Below are 18,465 nucleotides of genomic sequence, written 5' to 3' on the forward strand. Positions count from 1 at the left end.
CGCGGGGCCCGAACTCACAAACTGTGAGATCCTGGCCTGAGCCGAAGTTCGACGCTCAACCGAGTGAGCCACCCACGCCCCATGTAGATACTTTTTTTTTTTCCTTAAACATTTTTTTAATGTTTGTTTATTTTTGGGAGCGAGCCGGGGAGGAGCAGAGAGCGAGGGAGACACAGAATCCGAAGCAGGCTCCAGGCTCCGAGCTGTCAGCACAGAGCCCGAAGCGGGGCTCGAACCCACAAACCGTGAGATCATGACCTGAACCGAAGTCGGATGCTTCCCTGACTGAGCCACCCAGGCGCCCCATGTAGATACTTTTCCTTCCCTGTCACCTTCGCGTTCTTCAAGGCTGGGCCCTAGGTCCGCTTGTTCTTTCTTTACCGTCTCACCCTAAGTGACTAAATCTAGACCCATGGCTTCAGCGATCACCTAAAAACAGATGAATTCCGGGGCCCCCGGGTGGCTCAGTCAGTTAAGCGTCCGACTTCAGCTCAGGTCACGATCTCGCGGTCCGTGGGTTCGAGCCCCACGTCGGGCTCTGTGCTGACCGCTCAGAGCGTGGAGCCTGTTTCGGATTCTGTGTCTCCCTCTTTCTCTGACCCTCCCCTGTTCATGCTCTCTGTCTCAAAAATAAATAAATGTTAAAAAAAAATAATTAAAAAAAACCAAAACAAATGAATTCCGAACCTGTATCTCCAGCCCAAATCTCTTCTCTGAGCTCCAAGGTCCATTTATCCAGCTGCCCCCATCTCTATTTCCTACACGCCACTCACCCCTCACTATAACATGGTTTCTGCCCCCATCAGTTCACCGGTGACCTCAATACCGCCAAGCGCAACGAGCACCTTTCTTGACTTCCATCACCGCCACGCGGCACGGAACAGCGGCAGCCACTCTCTCTGACGGTCTCCCTGCCCGTATTTGGGTGCTGTCTCCCAGTTGAGGAGCATTCCCTTCCGGGAACCTTTGATGGCTCCTCCTCTTTCCCTGCTTCTTGGGAAACTGCTTTCTCAAAGCCGAGGAAAACATGAAGCGGTGACTTCGGTAACGGCAGAGCGACGCCACCTTAGGGGAGGCTGGCAGGATGCCGTCCGGACATTCCGGTCCTTGAGGAACAAGAGTAGTGAACCATGACTTGATCTCGGTGGGCAAAACAAAGGCCTAACGCTGGCGAAGGCAGAAGCGAATATCGCTCGTCCCCCTTCAAAATTCCCGAGAGGTGAGTTCAGTATCAAAAGCCTCATCTCTCCAAATTAATAGCTAGTTAGTAAAGGTAATAAAAAAAAAAACCCACTTAGCTGCGTACTTGAGTGATATTGGTATTTATTGACATCAATGCAAAACAAGCTAGGACTAAAAGTAGCTATTTGACAGGAACAGAAATTGGTGCAGTTTCCTTCCTGGAGAGGGTCTGCCCTCAGATCATCGGACCTAAGATAAAACAAAGACTGGATTGTCAAGAACCGAACACAGGTTAAATTTTACTCATTAATATCAAAATCGCTAAAGGCAAAAAGGAGAGGTTTAAAAATATTCTTGGCGCTAAGCTCACATAAGCAAATAAAAAACTACAACTAATCCCAAAACTTCAGGACCCAGGATATAGACACGACATAATTAAGTTTTTGCACAGGCGCAAACGTGTTATACCCTTCACTGTCCTTGTACTACAATTACATGCTCGTTGCGTCTACGCTACACGGTCAACAGTTATCACCAACAATGAATGTAATTAGATCTGAACAAGACTTCACAGTGACTCTGTTCCACTCGGATTCAGAAAAGTTCAATCCAGGGTTTGACCAAAACCTTTGATTACAGAACGAGCTGTCTTTTTTGACTCTCCTCGTGTCGCACCTAATTAACTCCTCACTGGACATTTCCTGCCTGCAAACTGCACTGCGTGGCCCCTCCCTCATCTTTGACACTTTAAAATGACTTTGTAGGAACTGCATAAGAAAGTGAAATTGTATTTCCAACCTGAACCTGCAACCGGGCTCCTGCTCGGACGCAAAAAAAAAGGAAAAAAAAAAAAAAAAAAAGAACATACTCCTCTGCAGTGTACCTCACCAGCCCAGCGATCCCTTCCTCTGTCTCTATTCCTTTGCCCTGAAGGCACTTCTGGATTGCTTAATACATGCTCTTTGGCTGCCTAGACAGTCAGGACACCTAAGGCCGTTTGGACTTATCACTCCTCTCCTCCTTCTTTCCTATGGCTAATACCACTTTCCTGCTTCTTTTCTAGCGCCGCATCTCCAGACTTGGTGCCGTCATCAGGCGGACAGAGTCGGTTTCGGCTTCGAGCTCCTGGCTGGTAAAGCTGCATTGCCGGGCGATCCTGAAGTAAAATGAAACGTTAATGTCACGACATCGCCGCCAGACATTCCCAGGGGGTCTTCGGAGTCACGAATTATAGGTTGGTACGTACCCCGAAACAACCCCTACGAGACCAGAAACGTGAGGGCACAGGACACGACAGTGTTGATGGTTAACTTGCTTTTAACCTCCCGCCTCCTTTCCCCTCTCTCCAAAGAAAAGCAACCGTTTATTAAGTATTATTGTGTACGCTGAGGGTAAGTTTCCGATAAGTCTGATTTTTATAACCATCTCAAGATGAGCTGAATTAGCTTGAATTTTCTTTGCTTAGAAACCTCAGCCATTGCCTATCTCTCCTCCTCATCCGTCAATGGACTTTAACATTCGCTACCACATAGCAAAGTTTTAGGAGGAAAACCAAAATGAAGAAGGCAAAGCCTTGGGGCGCCTGCGTGGCTCAGTCGGTTAGGTGTCTGACTGGATTTCGGCTCAGGTCCTGATCTCACAGTTCGTGAGTTCTAGACCCACAGTAGACAGGCTACCAGCACACAGTCTGCTTGGGATTCTCTCTCTCTCTCTCTCTCAAATAAATAAAAACCTTAAAAAAAACAATGCAAAGTCTTAGTGAAGACCCCCCTGAAATTACGAGCTCATATCCCATGCAACTTGCCACAAAGCATGGCTATTTCTTAATTCACGTATGACAGTTTAACACCCCAGCTTGAGACTCTCTAGGTGGCTCTTTCGATCTCCAATTCCTAATAAGCCTCAACAAAGTCATCATGTACCTCTCGGTTCAAGTCATGCGTGTGGTTTATGATAGTGTGATCCTGGAAAACTTAGATGTATAGGTCCTTTTTAGAACTCAACAAAAAGATTACATGAGCCTTCCTTACCCTTTCTCCCTGGCGTCTGAAAGCTAGCCTTAAAGCATTAGTCTCAACTGAATAATTCCAGCAAAATGTCTCAATATTTTTATAAGATGAGATGTTAAAACAGATAAAGACTCCTGCACAGTATTTGAAGAAACGGATGATGGGGCTCCCGCTGTGCAAAGATGGGACAATTTAAACGTCAACAAGGATGATAACTGATAAAAGCAAGTTGGAATCCGTCAAATATTTCTAAATCCACAAGTTCTTATGACAAGGCAAAACTCACGGATGACCTAGAAGTTGCTGGGACCCCAACTCATTACTCTGAATGCCGGTGCATAAAGGGAAAGGATCAAGTGTCTATCTTGCCTTTCCTGGATAAACTGAATTTCAGGCCAAAAATGTTTAGAATACATGGGTCAGGCTTACAATACCTGAACCTACTGATTGGTTGTTTGTTCAATTTTTTCACCCTGAGAAATTTTAAATCTATAGAAATGTTGCAAAACCTGCATAGTGAACACCTAGTACCCTTCTCCTGGATTCACAATTATGAACGTTTTGTCACGTGCTTTTTCAGCCTCTAGTACGCATTGTTTTCCATTTGAGAGTAAGTTGCACACATCATGACCCTTCATCCCTAAATATTTCAGCTTGTATACCCTAAGAACAAGGACATCCTATTCCATAACCACAATGCAATTGCTATTGATTGATCATAGCATTACACTAATGGGGCGCCCGGGCATCACATGTTTCCTGACATCATACAATAGGAAGTACACAACACCCGTCTATGAAGTATTCTTTTTTTTTTTTTTTAAATTATCTTATTTTTAAGTAACCTCTATATGCAACACGGGGCTCGAACCCACAACCCCGAGATCAAGAGTCACGTGCTCTACCGACCGAGCCAGCCAGGCGCCCCTCCATCTATGAAGTGTTCTCGCCAAAAATTGAGCCTGAATATATTCAGGCCTGTGGGTGAGGAGCCGCCTGTTTTCATGAACAGAGTGTGGCACACAGCCGTACTCACTCTTTTCATATTCTCTATACCTGCTTTCCTACGGAGCTTAGTGGTTGTGATAGAGACCATATGGCCCACAAGGCCTACAGTGCTTACCATCTGGCCCTTTACAGAAAAAAAATCGGCCGACCCCTGTTTTTCAAGATAGAACTACCAGTTTTCAAGGAAACGTAGAAGATAGACCATTTAGAGCTGAGAGTTCCACAGGACAAAGTGGTTTCTGCAGCAAATAAAGGGCAGGAAAACAGAAGGAGGGGGGATTGTTTAGGTTAAAAGAGACCTAAGGATACAATACAATTGGTGGACCTTGCTTGGAGCCTATCAAGAAGTTACTAATGAGGCGATTGGGAAAAACGCAGTAGGTAGGGCGCTGAGGACTTACTGGTGTGTGTTGGGGGGGGTGGGGTTGGTGTGAAAATGCTACCGGGGTTCTATGAAGAAAAAGAATCTCTGTCTCTAACATCGACGTATTTAAAGAAGAAATTCTGTGTCTAAGATCTGCTTGACAAGCATCAGTAGGGGCAGGGATGGGGTAGAGTAGAAGAAAGCCTGGCCGGGAGCCGGTAACTGCTGAAGCGTGTGTCTTGTTCTTCTCTGTTCTACTTTTGTGTGTGTCTGAAATGCCTACAAGAAGTTAATCAAAGGACCGCACCGAGACCGAAAAAAGGTTGCAGACAGTTAAAGATCCCCTGTAAAAAGTCTGCCACACACAGCGAGCTGGCCCTCGCCTCTACACGTGCGAGAGGAGAGCAAAAGTCCTCATGGAAACAAACAGAACAAAAAGCACCACCTTGTTTCTTATGCGATCTCTCTTAACCACTTCCTCTTTCTTTTCAGTTTTTTCGGAGCTGCCTACGGATTCGGTACTTTCCGGCTTCTTTCCTTTGTCCCGAACCGCTTCTTTCTCCTTTTTCATTTCCTCTTCCTTCCTCTTAAAAGCCTTCTCCTTCTCATAACGCTCCTTCTGCCTGCGGCGCTCCTCTTCCTGCCGCTTCAGCCTCTCCCTCTCCCGCAGGAGGCGCTCTTGGTCCCGCTCGTAGTCCCGCTCCCGCTCCCGCTCCCGGTCCCGGTCCCGGTAGTCTCGGCTGCCCTCGTCCTCGGGCCTGCGTGGGGAACAGATCTCAGATGGCACCTCCAAACGCCGCCTGCTCCCTGTGGCCTGCTCCCGTGCACGGAGGCGCTCCGGTTAGGACGCGGCCACGACAGGTGACCTTGTGCTTTTGGAGCAGGGTGAAAAAAACGCGAGCGCTTTGAAAACCAGTAACAAAACCCAAAGGTTCGTTCGCCCAGACAGACTAAGATGCTAGAATATCTGAAACCTTTCCTCCTCATCCCCTGCACTCCCGCCCCCCTTCGGGCACCAGCCAGGACACAGCGGTAAAACTGGCACGTTGAAACAGGCTGAAAACGGAGTGTCCCAAGGAGCCCTCGGCCACTGACCTCTTAGGCTTTTCATCTTTAGGCTCGCCGTCAGAGCGCTTGGGCAGTGTACAACTTTGCCCGCTGGCTCTTTCATCGTTCAGATTCTCTTTGTCTAGTTTCTTGGCTTTTTCTCTTTTGTCTAATTCTTTTTCATCTCCCTTTTCTGGCTTCTTGAGTAGCTTTAAAGAGAACAAATGTATTCTTATTTTCAAGGGTAGGACATTCTCTTCTGATTCTACCCGAGAAAACAATATTCCAAGTGTTTTAAATTTAGGCTATAGGAGGCCTTTTTCTGCAGCTACTCTTAAACTTCCAGGTTAAGAACTAGTGCACGGAGAGCAGTAATTGACTAAAAGGATGCTATGAACGTGGAAAGTGTTATCCACTCCAGGTGGTTTAATCACTTGTGGCAATAGGATCAAGACTCCTTTGGCTTGAAATGGGTCAACCTTTTAGTGAAACAGTGCACACTTCCAAGTATGCCTTCTGCAGCCAGCTAGCATACTGATGTAACTTGATGGGAAAATAGGCCACAAATCGAAGATGCCGGGCAGATCATTACTGTTGGACAGTAATGTTGGACAGCCGTTTGCCTGTCGTGCTTGGAGTGACCGATACCTTTGTCACCAAAGGAGGGATCCATTGCAAGAATAATTCTGCCTTGAGCCTGAGAATAACACACTTATGATGGTACGATCAAACATAATTTTCATCATTTGATTTAAAAATCCAAAGGCCTCACAGAACGGTGAGGTTCCGTCTCTACGGAGTAGGAACTCTGCTCAATGTCACATATATATACATACACATGCATATATATGACACGCATATATATGACAAAACGCAGTTCTAAAATAAACGTGCCTTATGAAGTCCAAATTGCTAACAAAACAGTCTCTTTCTCCCATCGCTGCCACAAAACTCTCTAGAATATCCCCAAGTGTTGGATATTCAGAGTGATTCTTAGGCAGAATAGAAGAATTTCGAGTCTCAGAGCGAAGGCATCATACAAAGGTTCATCTCAGGGTGAAGGCATCACACGAGTCAGCAAGCAAGAGGCAAAGCACCACAAGAAAGACTTGAGCATGAAGGCCTGCAGCACGTAGCCACGGCAAACGGCCAGTCGAAACTGGACGCTACGGAGCATCGATGTAGTGAGGATACCACGTGCAGGTTTCATTGGAAGTGTTCTTATTTTTTCTAATGAACATCTTTGTTAGAAGCCAGGATGTTCATTACTCTATTAAGAACAATCGTGAAAGTTTCTAGTATGGCTGGCTCAACCTTCTGCCTTGCTGATAGGAACAGCAAGTCAGGTCACTTGTGCCACGGCAGACAGAGAGAGAGAGATCGCTAGAAAGAATTAAGATGGGAATCTCCCCACCCTGCTGCCCAAGCTCCTTATCGCCTGTAATGAGCCCAGGAGAGACTTGGGGGAACACGCTCTGGCCATAAACTGCTTCATTTTGAGGAGGTAAGAGGAGGAGACCCTGCCACCATCTCTGTGAGATTTTCCCTTTCTCCGAAGGACTAGGCAGTACTTCCCCAGGAAGTTTGCTGGAAGCAAGAGCTGCCTCAGCCATGCCCTCAGAAGGGAAGCGGTAAGGCTGGGAGCTTTCTACAAGCTCGCCTCTTCCTAGGTGCGATGCGTTCATCACAATCAGCTGCTCCCAGATCCCCAGGCAGATGAGAGACGGTAACGGGGAGAATCATGTGAAAGGGAAGCGTGTAACACAGGCTATATTTATCCCTAATACTCCCACAAGGCAGCCCGTTAGGAGAGGCATATGGAAAGAAAGAGCGATTTAGGCATGGTTGTCCTCTAGCCGTAGATTGTTAAAGCTTCCGGGTACCCAGCGGAGCAGCAGGAAGTCATTGGGGCTTCCTTCTAAGGTAGGAATTGAAAATGGCTCAGATTTCAAGAAGACTCAAGTCAGTTGGAAGGAGTTTTCTACAGGTATCACTACCACCACCACCAAAAGGACTTATTATGAACTAAGACCTGTGTGTGTGACATGATACTAGGTGCTCTGTATCATGTACTTGGGTCCTTACATTTTTCTGATTCACAGCTTGTAACAGAAACCTGTGTACCTGAAGACAGTGGAAAACAAACAGATGAGGCAACTTCATGTATCAAATATGAAGGAAAAGCTGAATAAAACCCGTAATTCATGCCAGCCAGCCCTAAGCCCTTACTTATGAAGAACTGAGAATAATAATCCAAACATTGAACATTTTCTGTGACAAAAATAACAGATCTTCATGAAAAAATATCATGTAAATTACTTAATTCTTTTAGATTATCTTGAATTTTTAAAAACAATACCATTCGCATCATAGGAAGGATTTCTATTGGTTCACCTCCTCCCCCGCCCCCACAAAGACAAAAACAAATTAAAAAAAAATTATGTTTACAACAGCACAAGACGCATGCATATCTAAAGAAGTACATGCAATTTTTAGCAACATGCAGTCAGCTCACATCATTTTCATACCTTTATCTTTGGTTCGTCCTTTAATTTGTCCCTTTCTGGAACTCTGTCTATCTTCTTTAGCTTTTCTATATCTTTCCTTTTTCGTTTTTCTTCTTCCTTCCACTTCCTCCTCTCTTCTTCTCTTTGCCTTTTTCTTTCTATTTCTCGCCTCCTTCTTTCTTCTCTTTTTTCTTCTCTCATTCTCTGGAAAGAAACATCCACATAAGCCTTCCAACAAGGTAATCATCACCAAAAACCTAATCCACAAGTTATGGCGGGCACCCACTAGACGGGATTGTCTTTCCTTCCTACTTTCTACAAAGTGGCTGCTACCTACTTTCTACCTCTTTAACCCCCTCGCCACCCCACTGAGAATCTGAGAATAAAGACCAGGGCCTGCCAGTATCAGAGTCTCCCCACTGTTGCCTACATGCCGTGTTTCCAGAGGCTTTTAGAAAACCAAGGGAGTGTCTCTGGAATAAGCTAAAGACTCTCTGGGTTTGCAGAGCGCATCCTTGGCCCAACAACACGAAGGAGAGGGCCAGAGGGTGAGGCCAATGAGCCGCATCTTTCAAAGAATCACGGTAGAAAAGGTAGCTGTTTCTCCACTAGGATCCCAATTCAATGCTTGTATGCTTATGGACTACGAACGAGTGAAAATATAAAGTATCGAGAGAACTATAAAAACAAAAGGTTTACCTGCTTGTTTTTCAGGAAGCTCAAAAGTGGGGTTGTCTTTTTAGCTACATAAATGTAAACAGATTATTAATAATACTTATCAACCCCTAGAAAGGATTCCATTTTCTGACATTCCCTGCCAACCACCCAAGGTGGGAAAACTATACCCCTTAAAACAGTTCACGAGTACATTATCAGAAAAGAGTTTTACGGTAGTTTACTTCAATTCTGAAGGTTTGAAATACTTTTTTCAAAAGTGAAGAAATCCAAATTCAAGCAGTTTTTTAACAGACTAATTCCCAGTGTCAGTGAGAATTAAGTGCAAAGGATAGTCTCTTGTTTCGGACGGCAATATGAATTTGTTCAACTGGGAAGAAACTGGGGGAAGGCGCTAAAAATATCTCATCTTTTTGTCCCCATAATTCCACTTCCAGGAATTTATTCTAAGGAAATTATCAGAGATGGGCTTAGACTCTGCATCCATTAATAAGATCCATTTTAGAAAAATAATTTAATTTCCAATATCCTGAACAATGCTACCTAGCCTTGTAGTTAGCATTTTTGAAAGCCTACTTCCTTTGGATAAATTCCTAGGAGTGGAAATCCTGGGTCAGGGGCTATGCTTATGTTTGGAGCTGAGAGAGGAGTGACAATTTACTGCTAGGGCCAACGTCCAAACTAGAATTTCTCAAGGAGTTCTCAATTTGGCAGTAACTGACTTCATTTTTTGATATTTGCAGTTCACATGTTTTTCGGGAATGTGAGCTGCTTGTTACCAGAAAATACCAATTGATCTTCAAAGGCCTGCCGACGTCAAAACGTCCCATGAGTCTTCAAACTTTTTCTGCTTATATTTATGTGGCATTAAAATAGGTCACGGAGCATTTTCCCCATCTTATCAATGCATTTACATAATCCTGTGAGGCAGGTATTATCGTCTGCACTTTATAGCACAGAGGCTCAGAGAAGTTAGGGCCTTCCCCCTGGTCACACAGCTAGCAAGTGACAGAAGTAGGAGTCAGGTCTTCTGATGAAAAAGCCGTTGCCCTTAATTCCTGTTGCCCACTTACCTATTAATTCTCTATTTTTTGCTTCTATTTCCTCTAGCAGTGTCTCTGGAGTAGATGTCATTTTCTCATTATCTGCAGCATAACTTTCCAAAAATTTCCTATATTCTGGATCTAAATAATTGTTTCGGTAAACAGAAAATATAGCAGACTTTAAAAAAAAACTTTCTACATCATGGAAGATTAAAAATAAACCTAAACATACCCACTAGACCGTTTAGGGCTTTATTGGCCTATTACTCTCGGAACTCCTATTCCCTATGCTCACTAAGGGAGCCTGGTACGACATCAAGTCAGGGATAAGCAGACACCACACGTTGTAACAGAACCTCCAGGCATGTTAAGTAGTTTGCTTTTAAAAGTCACTGTCCACCTAATCCAGACTCACACTTACGTGAGAACTGCAAGTTGTCATTATGGGACCTTCACAGTATTACAGATGGCACGTAAGCAATTCCTGTATGGGCATCCCTCACTTTAAGTAAACCCAACACGGGGCGCCTGGGTGGCTCAGTCGGTTAAGCGGCTGGCTTCAGCTCAGGTCACGACCTCACCGTTCCCGAGTTCGAGCCCCGCATCGGGCTCTGTGCTGACAGCTCGGAGCCTGTTTCAGATTCTGTTGTCTCCCTCTCTGTCTCTGCCCCTCCCTGCTCGTGCTCTGTGTCTCTCAAAAATAAATACACATTAAGTAAACCCAACATATTGAGGGGGGAATGTCCTAGATGTTGCACTGGAGCTGATGATTCCTGGAGTTTTCTCGACGCATCTGACATCAGAAAGGGTAACACATTGGCGTCATCCCATTGCTGGTATTTGGAGTTTCTGTGCACTGTGGGGCATGTCACTTGATCTAGTCTTCCAGATCCGAATCTATGATATAATCAGTCACTAGCTGTGTGTTGAACCTTTTCTGTGTTTTCTTTATAATACCCACTATAATAATAAGTAATGGAAATCAAACTAGAGGATTCCAAAATATCAGATATAAAATGCTACAGCTAAGTCCATATCCAACATAACATTACACAGAGCTCAAAATCTGGATCCAGTTTACCTTACGTGGCAATTATTCCAGTTTTTCAGTTCCCGTATTCCAGTTCAATGCAATTACTATGTGTGCAGTTAACTGCATGTTCAAAGCCTAGGAAAATAGGACTAGCCACTTCCACTACTTTAGGTTATGTTCCTCAAGTACAGAAAACTTTCCATCCCAGCTCTCAATGATAAACCTTCCCTCTCTATAAAAATGGAAACCAAAAGAAATAAATAAGGGGCGCCTGGGTGGCTCAGTCGGTTGAGCGTCCGGCTTCGGCTCAGGTCATGATCTCACGGCTCGTGGGTTCGAGCCCCATGTCGGGCTCTGTGCTGTCAGCTCAGAGCCTGGAGCCTGCTTCAGATTCTGGGTCTCTGTCCCTCTCTGCCCCTCTCCCACTCATGCTGTCTCTCTCTGTCTCTCAAAAACAAAAATAAACGTTAAAAAAATATATAAATAAATAAATAATCATCATCATAAAATACATTGAGACCTCCAAGAGTTGTACTTTGATACATCTGATTTTTCACCATTGTCTTCCAGTCAACAAACCAAAGGTAATTTACCGCTCGACAGTCAATGCTATATCGCTTGATGGTGAAGGAATGAGATGGCACCAGCCAAAGAGTGGGAACTCTACAGGAAACCCACTTCTATTCCGACAATTAAGCAAAGCTTTCACCAGTGACTTACATTTCTCACAAACTTTATTCTGTGTGTTTGCCTATTTAAAAGACTGGAATCCAATTAATTCCCACAAAGGTAGTCATTTTTTTAAAAAACCCAGGGCGACAGCATTACATAACTAGAGCTATACTGTACCATCATCGATAGTCCCAACTTTGGTATCTCTTTTCTTAGTCTTCTTTTTTGCAGCTTTTTGAAAAGGTGCAAATTCTACTATGGCAGGATATTCCTGACCTGTTTAGAAAAAAATACCACACTTGCTATAACAACAAAAAAGCCAAAAGTGGATACAAGAGAGTCAACCCACCATTCTCTAGGCCTCCTTTGACAGCAGTCAACTGAATAGGGCCCCTCAATGGGAATAAATCACAAGGGCACAAATCACATGGGCACAACTAAAATCAGTATGTTACCAAAGGAGCCCCAATTTCACACTGATAACATAACGAAAAGATATGGCAGGGAAGTAAAATAATCATTTAACTTCAACTTTTAAAGTGTGATATTTTGATATGAGGGGGAAAAAATCTATAAATCAATGTTCATTTAAAACATACATCAGAGGGGCGCCTGGGTGGCTCAGTCGGTTCAGTGTCCGACTTTGGCTCAGGTCATGATCTCACAGTTCGTGAGTTCAGGCCCTGCATTGGGCTCTGTGCCGACAGCTTGGAGCCTGGAGCCTGCTTTGGATTCTGCTCCTTCCCCACTCGTGCTCTCTCAAAAAAGAAACATTTAAAAATATTTTTTAAAATACATCAGGAATCTCTAGAATAGGCAAATCTGTAGAGATACAAAGAAGATTAGTGGCCACCTAGAGCTGGGGCATAGTTGGGGGAGAATGGAGAGTGAGAGCTAATGAATACGGGGTTTCTCTTTGGAGAGCGAAATGTATTCTAAGATCAGATTGTGGTGATGGCTGCACAACTCTGTGAATATACTAAAACCCACTGAACTGTACACTTTAAGAGGGTGACTTTTATGGCATATGAATTATAGCTCAATAAAGCTGTTATAAAAAATATGCCAGGAGACACCAAAAGCACAGTCAATAAAAGTGAAAAATCGATAATTGAACTACATCAAAATGAAAAACTTTTGTTTATCTAAGGGACAAGTTAACAGAGTACAAAGGCAACCCACAGAATGGGAGAAAATATTTGTAAATCATACATCTGATAAGGGGTCAATATATCCAAAATATATAAATAACCCCTACAACTCCCCAGCAACAAAAAACCCAATTGAAAAATGTTCAAAGGACTTGAATAGACATTTCTACAGAGGTGATATATAAATGGCTAACAAGCATATGAAAAGATTAAAACATTACCTCACTGATCATTAGGGAAATGCAAATCAAAACCACAATGAGCGATCACCTCACACCCATTAGAAAGGTAGCTACTAAAGAAAAAAAAAAAAAAAACCACAGAGACTAACAAGTGTTGACGAAGACATGAGGAAATTAGAACCCTCGTGCATTACTGGTAGGAACACAAAATGGTGCGGTTGTTATGGAAAACAATATGGTGGCTCCTCCAAAAAATTAAAACTAGAATTACCATATGACCCAGCAACTCCACCTTCAGGTATATATTCAAAAGAAGCGAAAGCAGAGACTTGCGTGGATATTTGTACACCCACGTTCATGGGAGCATTATTCGCAATAGCCAAAAGGTGGGAGCAACCCAAATGTCCTCCAACGGAGAAATGGTTAAGCAAAATGTAGTATTTACATACAATGGAATATTACTTAGGCTTAAAAAGGAGTTTCTGACCCACCCTACATGGCTCAACCTTGAGAACATTATGCTAAATAAACAAGCCAATCACAGAAAGTCAGACACTATGTGGTTCCACTCATATGAGGTACCTAGAATGGCCAACTTTATGGAGACAGAATGATGGCTCATAGAGGTAGAATGATAGTTGCCAGAGGCTGGGGGGAGGAAGAAATGGGGATTTATTGTTTAATGGGTATAGAGTTCCAGTCCTGCAAGATAAACAGGTTCTAGGAATTGGTTGCACAGCGTGAATGTACTCAACTGAACTGCAGAATTCAAATGGTTAAGATGGTAAATTTTGTGTATTTTACCACAATTTTTAAAAAATGTGTATGAAAAAAAAGGAATGAGGTAATGATTATAGGCTACAACATGGATGAACCTTGCAAACACGTTAAGTAAAAGAAGCAGTCACAAAGGCTACATATTGTATAAATCTGTTTCTAGGAAATATCTACAGGAGGAAGGAGGGGAGATGACTAATGGTTATAGGATTCTTTTTGGAGTAATAAAAACATTCTGGAATTACATCGTGGTGATGGTTGTACAACTTTGTGAATATACTAAAAACCATGGAATTTTATGGTATGTGAATTGTATCTCAGTAAAAAAATACCCAAGTGACTGCTGGAAAAAGAAAATACACCAGACCCCTGTTATAGAATGATGTCATAAAGGGTATAAAATACTATCATTGGCATGTAGACATAAGCCAGAATAGAATAAATAGAAATGACCAGAGGGCATCACAAAGAAGTCAGGGAGGAAGCATGATTTTGGAAACCCTACTGAATACAGAATCAGATTAGTTTATTAACTGATATATTTGAGAAGGAATAAATAAATCAGACTAAAGCAGAAGGAATTGTGGAAGAGAGGCTGAAAAATCAAAAAAACAAACAAAAACCCCAGAAGTGAGGCCAGCCTATGAAGGACCCTGACTACCAGGCTATAGAATTTGGACTCCCCCCCCCCCCGCCCCCCGTAACTGCTGTCTTAAATCACTATTTTCAAAAACATTAATTTCATGGCAGTGTAACAGACTGACTTATACAGAAATGAAAAAAAAGGAAAATTCTGTAAGTTTAAAGACAATGGGTTGTCTAAGCGTTGGGAGGCAAGGACACAGTGTGAAAAGTACTAATGAGTAGATGAACGAGACATTAAAAAATAAACTGGAAAAATTCATCCCTTGTTTAAATATAAGGGATAAAAAAGAGAGGAAAAAAGTTAAACATAACTCAGGTTTCCAGGAAAACATTGCTATCTAGTGGAATAAAGTTGGGAGTGGAGAAGTAAGTGGTTTCAGGGGTCTGTGGGGGCACGGGGATTAATAAAACCTGGTGAAACACAGTGGAAATCCTTCAACTTTTCCTGGCCTGTTCCCTCACAAAGATTTCATTTTTACCAACTCTGAAGTAATACTGAAAAACAGTCCAACAAAAAGATACTTTGCTTGCCTATAACAGTTACAAGACAAAAAAGGAAGTGGGAAATAGCAGCTTGGATATCCTCTAGCTACAATGTTGCAAGTGGCAGATAATAAAGAGAGTTAAGGCAGAAGTTTTTCTTCCCTATAGAATCCTGGATACAAAGTGGGAGATCGTGAAGTTGGATGTTTTAAGCACAAATACGAATCGGAATGTTGAACAGTGTTCCCAACTGGGAATTACTGGCTTAAAGGATTTAACCTAAATCAATCAATGTTGGTCCTTGAAGTGAGATGACAAGTAAATATTTAAAATTTGTTGTACAGGTTTAAAGAGCCGTTTATCAGTATTGCTGTTGAAGCTGGTAAATAGAACAACAGATCGCCTAATCCAGGGCGAAAAAAATTGGCCACAGGAAGAGAAAACAGTGGCAATTTCATTCAGTCGGTCAAACTACAGAAATAACAGGTTAATTAAAATATCCAAGGGCTGTGAAAAGTCACACATCTATTTATAAGACTGCAATAAGCTTAGTAAATGTGTAAAACTCTTTAGAGGCTGCACATTTTATCACCGAGTTTTAGAAAAGCTATGAAGGCACTGAGAAAACACTGTGATACACACATTGTCTTAAACATACAAATGACAAAGAAACTCCCCTTCAGTTACAAGGACTCACCTTTATTGTCAAGGAATACATAACCATCAAAGCGATCCCTGAACAAAATAATGTCCTCTTGGTTTTTAAAGTTGATGTATGCTCTGGCATACATATGAGGATACAGACTGCAGAGAGGAAAGCAATTATGTAAATGTGCTTGCAGGTGTCTGAATTACAAGTATGCATATATTAAAGAGACAGGCTCAAAAATCAAATGGAAACAGTAGGGTAAAAAAGAATGAAAGAAAAATTTTCATTTACCCCCGCCCTCTTTTATTTATTCATTTTACCTAGTATCATTAGAAAAAAACTCAAAATAATCATGCTCCGGCATAGGCTGAAGATGTTCCTGAAGCTGCTCCTTGGTCAAAGTGGGAGGTAATCTCCGAATGACCACCTTAAGAAACGAACAAGGAAAATGAAATTAGTACAAATCCATTTCCTGTCATACCTGAAAGAATCACCATCCCTGAAAAAAAGTTGGTCTTTAAAGGATGAGCTCACATATTAAAAACCCAGTAGAAAATTATTCTAATGTTCAGAATTAGTCAAGACTAATTGTAACGTTTTGTTTTTGTTTTTTTTTGTTTCTTTTTTTTTTTTTTACAAACTCTTAGAAATAAGAACAGCAGAGAGCAAGGAAAATCTTAGGTTCTGTTAAACAGAACCCAGCCGTTTACCAGGTTTTTGCATCATTTTCTATCACCCATTTTTCGACAGATGTAGTAACAAGAAATTAATAGGCCAATCCTGGTCTTTTGTGGGTACCATGAACATTTGACTTATGATCCCCTTACCGCAGCCAACATATCCTAAAACAGAATCCTTCCGCATTCAGCATAGAGAATTCAAAACGCTAAGGAATACCAAAAGTTCCTTATTGCTCCCAAAATAAGATGAACCCGCCCCGCCCCCCCCCCCCTCCGACCATGAATCCCCCCACTCCCGCTCAACTCGCCTCCATTACTACTCTGGTCACAAACTACTCCCACCCCCGATGGCCCCTTCACTATTTAATAATCCACCCCCCCACCCCCACCCCCATTAACCTTCTAATTCCTCATTCTCTTTACTATCGATCCCTCTTGCACTCTTCTCACAGCTCGGATTTCCACCTTCTCATCTAGGAATCCCTCCCTTTTCCCTCACTCGTACCCCGGGGCTTGGCCGACAGGGGCTCCCTCGATCTCGGGCGAGTGGATGAAGACTAGGTGACGCGATTTTCACTCAGGTAAAGAAACAGAGGGGCAGACTGGGAGGGGAAAGAGGGCGGCCCCACTCCCAACCATCCTCGCGGGTGGCGGACCCGTCCCGCCCTCTCCCGGGCCAACAGCCGGCCAGGCACCTTGCTCAGCGCCTCCTTCTTCTCCTTATTTCGATCCTGCTTATCTTCCCCTTTGGCGCTGTCCCCCGAAGCTCCACCGCTGCTGCCCGTGGCCCCCGGGGGAGTCAACAGGGTTACTCGTTTCTCTTTAGGCCTGTGATCCTTCTCCTCCTTCATGGCCACGGCTTCGCTCCTGAGAACCGCAGCTCGGCCTAAACGCCGCTACGCCGGGCACCTACGACGCCCGGCCCACTCCCGTCTAGCTCCGCCCCCAACAAACGCCCCTAGTGATAAACCAGGCCCCGCGTTCCATTGGGCCCGGCCAGGATCTCGCGAGACTTCAGGGCGCCAGGCTTCCTTTGCTAGAAAGGTCTTAGCACCTGGTCTTAACTTCCCGCCGGCGGAAGGTCCGCACAGCCCAATCCCCTGGTGGCCCAGACTCCCTCGGGGCCGCTCTTCGCACGTCATTAGCAACTCCGCCATCTTGGCTAGAACGACTCTTTCGAGGACTACAAATCCCGGCATACAACGCAGCTAGCTCCTCCTAGCCAGGCGTCTGGAGCCACAGATGGGTCAGTATTCCTATCTGTAAGTAAGTGGAATCTTGACTCTCGAAAGTTTAGTGTTTTTCAGGTCAAAAGATAGGTTCTGCAGGCTTCGTTTTCCTCCAGTAGCCCAATGTTATCCAAAGTTTATCTCACTGGGGGAGCGACTTGTGTTTTCTTTTTTTAGACTTGTATTTTCTATCATTCATTCTAAAGTGTACTCTGAGCAACTTTGGCATTTCCTTTCCTTACCCTGATTAGGATTCACAGATACTTAATGAACACTCACCGTTCACTGGTATTTAAAGGACTAATATGACCAAAATGTATGAGATTTGTTTCCCTTATCCTTTTTTAAGTAAAAGAATTCTCTCATGCTTCATGAGGAGAAAATAAAATAAAACCCACTTGCTTTACGTGGGATTACGCTTTCTCCCGCTTTGAAGAAGGTCAATTATTCGCTTTTTATAATAGCCCCAAACTGGAGACGATCCAAATGTCTGCCAACTGGCGAACGAGCAAACAAAATGTGGCACATCCACAGAGTGAAATAATACTCAACAGTGAAAATGAACTGATAACGTCTGTCAACATGAATGAATCGCAGAATGATTATGCTGAGTGAAAAGACCCAGACGCAAAGAGAGTACAGGCTGTACAATCTCATTTATCGGAAATTTTAGGAAAGGTAAAACTATAGTGCTAGATGGCAGATCAATGATTGCTTGGGGATTGGGGTAGGGAGAAAGGATTGACCACAGAGAGACCCCAGGAAACATTTTGGAGTGATGAAAATGCTCTTTATCATGATTGTGCTGATGGTTACATGACTGCACGCATTTGTGTAAACTCGTTTAATTGTACACTTAAAATTGGCGGATATTATTTTCAGTAAGTTAAACTTCAATAAAGTTCAGCCCCCTCCAAATTTAAAAAAAAAATGCAAAATTTGAAAAAAATGCAAAATTTGAAAAAAAATGCAAAATTTGAAAAATTTGAAATGCTCCCTAAATGAGAGAGCAATTGTATTTCATGAAACCAAAGATACCATTGACTCTAAGACCACCATTATTTTTTTTTTTTACATTTTTATTTATTTTTGAGAGACAGAGACAGAACACAAGTGGGGGAGGGGCAGA

At 43.2% G+C, this 18,465-nt stretch overlaps 1 protein-coding gene across 2 annotated transcripts; it reads right to left on the bottom strand.

Annotated features, from left to right (window-relative positions):
* Positions 1-1,306: 1,306 nt before the first annotated feature.
* Positions 1,307-17,158, bottom strand: UPF3B (UPF3B regulator of nonsense mediated mRNA decay). Of its 2 annotated transcripts, XM_007091728.3 has the most exons (11): positions 16,803-17,158; positions 15,748-15,854; positions 15,476-15,582; positions 11,718-11,816; positions 9,866-9,976; positions 8,817-8,860; positions 8,139-8,321; positions 7,696-7,734; positions 5,659-5,819; positions 5,009-5,321; positions 1,307-2,338 (listed from the first exon to the last, which is right to left on the bottom strand). In XM_007091728.3, the coding sequence occupies exons 1-11, from the start codon at positions 16,956-16,958 to the stop codon at positions 2,189-2,191; spliced, it is 1,470 nt and encodes a 489-aa protein (XP_007091790.2). In that variant the 5' UTR covers positions 16,959-17,158; the 3' UTR covers positions 1,307-2,188. The 2 variants fall into 2 exon arrangements, with proteins under 2 accessions (XP_007091790.2, XP_007091791.2); XM_007091729.3 differs by lacking the exon at positions 7,696-7,734 and having other exon boundaries at positions 16,803-17,155.
* Positions 17,159-18,465: the final 1,307 nt, after the last annotated feature.

Source organism: Panthera tigris, chromosome X, assembly GCF_018350195.1.
Source record: "Panthera tigris isolate Pti1 chromosome X, P.tigris_Pti1_mat1.1, whole genome shotgun sequence".
In the NCBI taxonomy this organism is placed as follows: Eukaryota; Metazoa; Chordata; class Mammalia; order Carnivora; family Felidae; genus Panthera; species Panthera tigris.

Bases quoted from the DNA above. Each gene is read 5' to 3' on its own strand.
- UPF3B (XM_007091728.3), bottom strand. From the start codon at position 16,958: ATGAAGGAGGAGAAGGATCACAGGCCTAAAGAGAAACGAGTAACCCTG. The intron at 15,583-15,747 runs GTAAAATGAATA...TCCTCTCTGCAG, and splicing joins TTTTTTTCTAATGATACTAG to TCTGTATCCTCATATGTATG. The intron at 5,322-5,658 runs GTCAGTGGCCGA...TTCCCCACGCAG, and splicing joins AAAGATGAAAAGCCTAAGAG to GCCCGAGGACGAGGGCAGCC.